At 60.6% G+C, this 8,339-nt stretch overlaps 1 protein-coding gene across 2 annotated transcripts in view; it reads right to left on the bottom strand.

Annotated features, from left to right (window-relative positions):
- MYO1F (myosin IF) overlaps positions 1–8,339 on the bottom strand; it is a 15,574-nt gene that overhangs the window by 1,509 nt on the left and 5,726 nt on the right. The window contains exons 3-24 of one of the 2 annotated variants that reach the window (XM_008640994.2): positions 8,179–8,268; positions 7,607–7,701; positions 6,989–7,076; positions 6,707–6,796; positions 6,063–6,194; positions 5,849–5,983; positions 5,639–5,771; positions 4,919–5,115; positions 4,745–4,825; positions 4,463–4,549; positions 4,218–4,304; positions 3,710–3,877; positions 3,543–3,628; positions 3,109–3,190; positions 2,900–3,006; positions 2,582–2,680; positions 1,907–2,051; positions 1,695–1,809; positions 928–1,097; positions 649–794; positions 218–364; positions 1–138 (exon numbers count right to left, since the gene is read on the bottom strand). The exon at positions 1–138 is cut by the window's left edge and continues 26 nt beyond it. In XM_008640994.2, coding sequence (XP_008639216.1) covers positions 1–138; positions 218–364; positions 649–794; positions 928–1,097; positions 1,695–1,809; positions 1,907–2,051; positions 2,582–2,680; positions 2,900–3,006; positions 3,109–3,190; positions 3,543–3,628; positions 3,710–3,877; positions 4,218–4,304; positions 4,463–4,549; positions 4,745–4,825; positions 4,919–5,115; positions 5,639–5,771; positions 5,849–5,983; positions 6,063–6,194; positions 6,707–6,796; positions 6,989–7,076; positions 7,607–7,701; positions 8,179–8,268 — 2,618 coding nt within the window. The remainder of the gene's footprint in view (positions 139–217; positions 365–648; positions 795–927; positions 1,098–1,694; positions 1,810–1,906; positions 2,052–2,581; positions 2,681–2,899; positions 3,007–3,108; positions 3,191–3,542; positions 3,629–3,709; positions 3,878–4,217; positions 4,305–4,462; positions 4,550–4,744; positions 4,826–4,918; positions 5,116–5,638; positions 5,772–5,848; positions 5,984–6,062; positions 6,195–6,706; positions 6,797–6,988; positions 7,077–7,606; positions 7,702–8,178; positions 8,269–8,339) is intronic. The other variant, XM_017743886.1, reaches the window with a different exon arrangement.

Genomic DNA, 8,339 nt, shown 5'->3' with positions numbered 1-8,339 from the left:
GGCACCACATCCCCGATGTGAACTGTAAGGGTTTTGCCTCCAGCTTTGAGGGCGGCCACGTCGCCCTGTCCTCTGACGAAGGTGACGTTGCGGGTGCCACCGCCGCCCCAGCCCTCCTTCTTCACCCGAAACTGTAGTCTGGGGGTGACAGAAGCCGTGAGGCTGCGGTAGCAGGACCCTGTCCTGCTTTGTCCGCTCTCCTGGCCCCCATCCTTACGTGTCCTTGAAGGAGAGGGGCAGCTTGGAGTGGGTGAGCTCCTCGAAGCGCTTGCACAGGAGGCTGATCAGCTCCGTCTTGAAGATGGACTCCAAGAAATTGTCGGCACCGTTCTCGTGGAGGATGAAGAAGTCATCCTGCCTGGTGCTGGGGGACATGGGAGTGTCAGTGGGGGGCAGGGCTGGTGCCAGCTGGGCTGGGGGAGAGTTGGGGACCCCACTGGGCTTGGGTCCACCACGAAATTTGGAGACGATTTAGCTGGAAAACTGCCCGACATCCAAAGCCCCATCTGCAAAGCACCCCGTGGGGAGCCTCGTCCTCAGGGCTGGATGCCCCTGTGGATGAGGGACTGGGGAGCACCAGGCCGTGGAGAGGCTGCTGGAGGTGAGAGGGGACGCCCAGCCGTGCAGAGCCCACGGGGAGGGACACACCTCAGCGAGACGCCGCTCACTGCCTGCAGCTCCACCTTCTTCTTGAGCACCTCCTTGATCTGCCCCTTCTCAGGCCCCTTCTTCACCTTCTCCCGCCCGATCAGGTAGAAGTACTTGGGGGTGAGGATGAAATCCCGCTTGATGGGCTGGGAAAGGGCAGGAGAAGGGGGTGAGGAGGGGTTTGCTGGGGGGCACAAGCCCCACACACACATCCCACCCAAGGGAAGCCAGCAGGAGCTGCAGCTTGGCCGGTCCCCAGCCCCAGGGGTGTCCATGTACCTTGAACCTCCGGTCGTATTTGGTGATGGAGTCGGCGAAGTCGATGCGCTCCCGCTTGGCCAGGAACTGGCGCAGCTCTGGCCGCTCCTCCATGCCCAGGTAATCACCCACGAAATTCCTGTTGATGCTGTTCCTGCGCCGCTCTTTGAAGTTGTAGAGGATGCTGGCAGCTGGAGAGACCCCGAAGAGGGGCAGGTCGGACAGGGGTCTGTGCAGGTGGCTCAGAGCCCCCCAAACCAGCCATAGTTCATGGCAGCAAGAAGTGGGGCTTGTTTTATGCCATGGGAGGAATCCCAGCTGCTTGAGCTTGGCTGGCTTTGAAACCCATTAACTGCCTTCAGAAAACCTCCTGCTGTGGGAAGGAGGGATGGACCCAGCTGCTTTCTGGGTTTTTCCTCCTTGATTTTTTGCTGCTCGCTTGGGAAAACCCATGATGGGGTCAGGCAGGGACCAGTGGCTTGTCCCATCCTTCTGCCAACACTGACTGTCAGATACTCAGATACACATCCCTGTGCAGGCCATGAAATGCCGAGTGAGACAGCACAAGGATCTGGTTCTGTCCTACGGCGGGAACTAGGAGCAGGAAATCTGCGCTCTCCTTTCAGAGTGGGAAAAGAGTCCCAACATCTCATGGGCCGGATCCTCCATCACCCAATCACCATTAGTGCCATGATCAGGAGCCAGGCTGCTGCTCTGACAGCTGGGCTGTCCCACTGAAAGGCACCCTAGAAGGGCTCTGGGGTGTCCCTGTCTTTGCCCAGCCTTACCCTCCTCTCTCATCTGCTCGTATTTGCGGATGGCAATGTGCCGGCGCCAGGCCTTCTGGATCACCCGGGCGAAGCCGTCGAATTTCCTCTCCCTCATCTCCTCGAGGAGGAAGAGCTGGCAGGGACAGGCAGTGCTGAGCCAGGACACCCCAAACCCTCCCCAGTGATGCCCAGCCACGGGCAGTGTCCCCAGAGGGGTCAGGGCCACCCACCGACTCGGGGTTCTTGACGAACACCTTGCTCCGGCCCATCTGGTACTGGTCTGGGTCCATGTTGACCGAGCGCAGAAGGTGCTGCACCCCTTGGCGCTCGTCCCCACGCCACGACGGCCACGTCTCGGGGGTGAGGATGGCATAGCTGTGGAGAGAAACCAGGGTCACAGAATCCCACAATAGTTTGGGTTGGGAGGGATCTTAAAGCCCATCTTGTTCCAATCCCCTGCCGTGGGCAGGGACACCTCCCACTGTCCCTTCTGCTCCAAGCCCCAGCCAGCCTGGCCTGGGACACTGCCAGGGATCCAGGGGCAGCCCCAGCTGCTCTGGGAATTCCATTCCAGGGCCTCTTCACCCTCCCAGGGAACAATTCCTGCCCAGTATCCCATCCAGCCCTGCCCTCTGGCACTGGGAAGCCATTCCCTGTGTCCTGTCCCTCCATCCCCTGTCCCCAGTCCCTCTCCAGCTCTCCTGGAGCCCCTTTAGGGTCTGGAAAGGGCTCTGAGGTCTCCCTGGAGCCTTCTCCTCTCCGGGTTGAATGCCCCCAACTCTCTTAATCTGTGAAGCTGTGCCAGGGCCTCCCCAGCCTCACAGGGAAGAATTTCCCTCTAATGAGGTGCTGTGGGTCATGGCTGGGCTGTGGGATCTGCCAGCCCCACGCCAGCAGCCGCTCACCGTTGCAGGAACTTGTGGAAGAGGCGGCGGTAGGCGAACCCTGCCCGGCGCACCCGGATGTTCTCCTTCAACCCCAAGTACTCGACCTGGTGCTTCACCCTGTGGAGCAGGGAGGGACAATGTGGGACAACAGGGCATGAGGGGACCTAAAGATGCACCTAAAGAGGGCAATGTGTTCCCACACGCCCCGTGTGCTCCGCTGGGTCTGAACAGCTCGGAGGGACCAGCTCAGGGCTGCAGTTTTTGGAGGAAAGCTGGTCCTGGCCACATCTCCATGCCCAGTGTCGCGTTCCCTGGGCTCTGTGGGCTCCTGGTTACCTGCTCTCCTCCCAGTCCCGCGGTTTCTTGGTCTCGTTGGGTTTGATGCAGCGGATGTAGTGTGGGGTGCACTTCATGAGTGTGTTCACCAGGTCGTTGGCCTGTTTCTGGTGCAAATATCGAGCTCTGTAGCATCAAAGGGGGCGGTGGGAGCACAGTCCCTGCCACAGCCCCAGAGGAGCTGCTGCTCTGCAGCCCAGGGGACACACCTTGATTTTGGAGCCTGCGGTGGTCGGTCTTCCCTTTTTGTCAGAATCAAGTTTTTCTGGGAAAAGCATCCGGATGAAACCGCTGGAAGGGAGGTGACAGTCCCCAGGTGAGAGCTGCCAGGGTCCCCAGGCTCAGCACGGCCTGAGCTGAGGCCAGCTCCAGCTCTGCCTTCTGCTGCTGGGAAATCCTGGACTGTGGGGCTGAGTCCCTCCTCCCTGACCACCCACCAGAGCTGGTGGATGATCCCAGTGGTGGATGATCCCACTCTGCCCAGCCCTGGAGCCCCCAGTGCCCATGGAGCGATGCAGGATGCGATGCGAAGCTGTGATGCCCACAAAGGCAGGACCAGCCTTTAAGGTCTGGATGTTGAGGATTCTGCCCTGTGCCCCAGGCCTTTTGGGGTGCCGCAGGACCCCAGCACTGCCAGACTCACTATTCACTGCTCTGCATGAGCTCGATCAGGTCGGTGAAGAGCACGTCCCGGTTGCGCTCGCAGAAGCCGTTCACATCGTAGGACACCTGATGGGACAGGAGGGGACCTCAGCTGCGGTGGGTGGGGCTGTGGGGCACAGGGTGTGGGGTTTGGGGTGCCCTGCCTACCTTGCCAGCGTAGTGGTGGATGACAAAGCCTGAGTTCCAGCTGTTGAAGTGCTCGTGGGTGCCCACGGCCGCCTGCAGCTTCTGCAGCAGGGTCTGGTCGGCGCCCTCGCCCGTGGCGTGCATGGTGGCACACACGTCATCCAGGACACTCATGATCCCGGGAGGGTTCTGGGACAGGGACAGGGAAGCCATGGGTGTGGCAGGGCCCAATCCTGCACCTGGGCACTGCTGCTCCCTGCTGAGCCACAGCTTAGAGCTGGTGCTCTCTCACAGATGCTGGAAGTGTCCAAGGCCGGGCTGGATGGCGCTTGGAGCACCCTGGGATAGTGGAAGGTGTCCCTGCCCATGGCAGGGGTGGCACTGGGTGGGCTTTAAGGTTCCTGCTAACCCAAACCAGTCCGGGATTCTCTGCTCCCTGGCAGGACTGGTTTCACCACCCACCCAGCCCCCTGTCTCTGGGTGCCTCTGCTCCCCAAAAAGCCTCCCCGGCAGAGGGGACCCCACTCACCAGCTTGTTCTCTATCAGGTCACACACCACCTTGTTGTTGAAGTACTGGATCTGCGTCCACTTGATCCCCTCCTGCACATACTCCTCCTGGGGAAGCACAGGGACAGCTGGGTGGGCCCCGAGCCCCTGGGATGTGCTGCAGACCCCCTGCTCCAGTGGTGCCGGGGAGGAGGGGGCTGCAGGAATTGGGCTGCAGGAATTCGGTGCTGGCACAGCCCCACGGTCCCCAGCCCAGCCCCCTGTACCTGCTCTGCCTTCAGGGTGAGCTCGATGAAGATCTGCTGCAGCTTCTCGTTCACAAAGTTAATGCAGAATTGCTCAAAGCCGTTTTTCTGCATGGGAGATGGAAGAGAAAATGGTGCTGAGTTGTCTTCTGCTCCTCTGGCTCATTGGGGGGACCCCAACCAGCAGTGCTTGGATGCTACTCCAGGAACCCTTCTCGAGGCCACCTGATCCAGGTGCTGTCCTTGCTGTGGGAGCAGGGCAGGACATTCCCAGCTGGGCTCCTACAGCACAGCCACACACACCTGGAATATCTCGAAGCCGTAGATGTCCAGCACCCCGATGCTGTACTCCTCGTATGGCTTCTGCATCGCCCGGTTGATGGACTGCGGGGACAGAGGGGACAGTGTGGGTGCAGGGCGGTGGGATTGGCTGGATCCTGGAGCAGGGGGTGACCATCCCCTCTCAGGCCCACGCACCTCCACGAGGAAGTCGAAGACGCGGGCGTAGAGCCCCTTGGCCAGCGCGTCGCGGGTGTAGGCTGCCTGCTCCACGTTGAGGGTGACGGTGATGGACTCGGAGCGGCCGCCCCACTTGCTGTCCATTTTCCTGCTGGTGACCTTCTCGTTGAGGCGCTCCTGGTCGACCCCCAGCAGGTAGGCAGGGAAGGCCAGGGCTGGGCAGAGCGGGGGTGGTCAGGGCTGTGTCCTCCCCACCCGGCTCCAGCCACGGTTGAAGCCCTCAGCCCCATCCAAGTGCGAAGGACAGCAGTGGCACAATGACTGGGGACATGGGATGCGTCCTTCCTCTCCCAAAGTGACACCTGCCATCACCCCTGGCTAATTAAGTTCTGGCTGAGCCAGTTGCTCGCTGCCTCAGTTTCCCCATGTCTAACGTGGGGAAGGTGCTGCTGCTGCCTCCCTCCTCCACCAGGGGATTTGTGACACAGCCACAGAATCAAAGGATGAACTAGGTTGGAAAAGACCTTTGAGATCATCAAGTCCAGCCTACGACCTTAACACCTCCTCATCAACTAAACCACGGCACTGAGTGCCACGCCCAGTCCTTTTTTAAACACATCCAGGGACGGTGACTCCACCACCTCCCCGGGCAGACGATTCCATTGCCAGTTTGCCACTCATTCCTGAGGGTCCCTGTGACCGTCCCCAGCTGTCCCCTGGAGCCGCTTGGCTACTCACAGTCAGCGTTCTCCACCCGGGCGTAGTTGCCCTCCTCGCGGAAGCTGATGTTGCCCAGGTGCAGGATCCCTGCCACGATCTGCAGCACCAGCTGCTGGTCCTCGCCGCGGATGCCGATGACCTGCATGGCGTTCTGGGGGTGCAGGGACCCCGTGAGCCCCCGCCCGGCCCCAGAGCCTTTGGGGACTCCCCTCCCTCCTGGGCACTCACCACGGTCTCATGGAAGTCGCTGCGGTCATCTGTGCCCTCCACCTGGTAGGTGTCTGTCTGGTTCAGGTAGAAGTAATAATCCGGGCTCATGATGCCCAGATTCTGCCGCTGCTCTTGGGATGCCCCTTGGATGAGCTAGGAGGGGACACGGGGCTGTGGTCACCCAGCTCCTGGCCTCCCTCTGCAGCCCGGTGGCTTCAGGCCACCCCCATACCTGATAGTAGATGTGGAAATTCCTCTCGCACTCGTTCTGGCTCACCACGCGCGACTTCTCCAGCAGGAAGTTGGAGATCTTGCCCCCGTCGGGTTCTCCGCCCCGGCTGAACTGGATCTCGAAGTATTTTCCCTGCTCCGGCACAGATCCTGCTCAGAGCTGTGGCCCTGGCTGGGGGGATTCCTCATCCCTCATTCTCCTCAACCCCTTCCCCACCGCATTTTTTGGGATGCTGGGATTTGCAATCCCTGGCTGAAGGCTTTATGGTTCATGTGGAGACCTCATCGCTCTCTCAACTGCCCCAAAGGAGGTTGGAGCCAGGTGGGGTCAGTCTCTTCTCCCAGGTGATAGGCGACAGGACAAGAGGAAACAGCCTCACGTTGCCCCAGGGGAGATTTAGATTGGATATGAGGAAAAAATCCTTCACTGAAAGCATGGTCAGGCACTGGAACAGATTGTGGTGGAGTCACCATCCCTGCAGGGATTTAAAAGCCGTGTGGATGTGGCACTTGGGGACATGGCCCAGTGGTGGCCTTGGCAGTGTTGGACTCGATCTCAAAGGTCAACTTTCCAACCCAGCTGGGTCAGTGACTGTGCTGCAGCGCTGACCCCCTGCACCCGCCTGCGACTGCCCTGGCACTTACAAAGCGGCTGGAGTTGTTGTTCCGGACAGTTTTGGCGTTTCCAAAGGCCTCCAGCAGCGGGTTAGACTGCAGGATGATGTCCTTCACGTGCTGGGGACAGAGCAGGGGAGGGCTGAGCACAGCTGGGTCCCCCTCCAGGCCTGGGGACAGATCTGGGGCTTTGCGTGTCCCCAGGTCTGGAGTGGCCACAGTGCCACCATCAGCTCTGGGGATTATGGGCCGGCATGGTGGGGGTCAGTTGGGAGGTGACATGATAGGTGGCAGGGGGGACAACAGACCTACCTGGACCTTCTCCCCACCCCCAGACACTTTGGAGATGTAGCCCATGATGTATTTTGCTGCCACCGTTTTCCCGGCTCCGCTTTCTCCGCTGTGCAAACGCCAAAGCAGAGGAGATGTGAAATGCCCCCACTAGAGCCACCCGTCCTGAGGGTTTTGGGGTGGGTCCTGGAGCAGGACCAGAGGGTGACAGCGAGTTTTGGGGACTGTGGCCACCCCCCTTGGACGGGGCTGCCCAGGGGTATCGCTGTGAGCAAAGCGTGGCTCGCTGAGCTGCTCCAGGCGACATTGAATTTCTTGTCACCGGATTTAGAAGGGGAGGAGGGAGACTTGGGAGCCACAGAGGGAAGTGTCCGGCCTTGCCCCACATCCTGACCATCCCCCTTGCAACACTGCCCCGGAGAGCTGCATTGCACAAGGCTCTGGCCCTGCCTGGGACCCCCCTGGTCACAGCCTTGCCTGGTGGCCCAGGGGGTTCCTCCAGACACCCCAGAGCCCAGGAGCCACCACTCTTCAGCTACATCTTAGCTGGGAAACCCCTGGACTGGAGAGAAGGGGTGGTGGGGACAGATGTCCCCAGGGGCAGTGACACCCCAGCTGTGCCCCAGTGTCCCCCAGTACCTGATGATGACACACTGGTTCTCCCCGTCGATCAGCATGTTCCGGTACATGTTGTCAGTCAGGGCGTAGATGTGGGGGGGATTTTCATACTGGGCCTAACCGGGGGACAGGGACAATGGGGCTGAGCACAGAGCAGCCCCCAGCTCCCCTCCCCAAACCCCTTAACTGCCCACAGGGGAATCAATCTTCTCATACTGACCCTAAACAAGGCACAGGGACAGCGGGGCTGAGCACAGAGCAGCCCCCAGCTCCCCAAATCCCCCTCACTGTGCCCATGTGACAGTCAGCCTCTTCCCACAAACATCGGCTCATCAGCAGCGTGTCTGGGGTTTCCTAACCCTCCCCTCCTCCCTGGGAAGCTCGCTGGGGCTGAGCTGTGTTTTACCATGTTTGGGTTGCTTTAGTATGCATTTCTGAGCTGAATTTCCCAGGAATGTGAATTTGCTGCTGGGTGTCTCGTTAGGAGACTGACCCCTGCAGCAGCCACGGGGCTGTGGAGGATGGGGACCCTCAGGGGACGCTCCTGGGGGTTTTGCACGGAATTAACCCCGAATTGCCCCCGGCAGCCTCACCGCGCCCTGGTACAGCTCGATCTCCCGGTCGGTGAAATACGGCATCTGCTTGAAGGGGTTCACGGAGATCAGCACGGGCCCGATGTAGGTCTGGGCAGCAGGTCAAGGGCCGTGTGTCCCGTCCCATGTCCCCCCTTCCCACTGCCCAATCCCACCCCGCA

Source organism: Corvus brachyrhynchos, unplaced genomic scaffold, assembly GCF_000691975.1.
Source record: "Corvus brachyrhynchos isolate BGI_N302 unplaced genomic scaffold, ASM69197v1 scaffold219, whole genome shotgun sequence".
In the NCBI taxonomy this organism is placed as follows: Eukaryota; Metazoa; Chordata; class Aves; order Passeriformes; family Corvidae; genus Corvus; species Corvus brachyrhynchos.
Note: the sequence above shows the minus strand (reverse complement) of the source record. Positions and strands in the feature narration are given on the sequence as shown.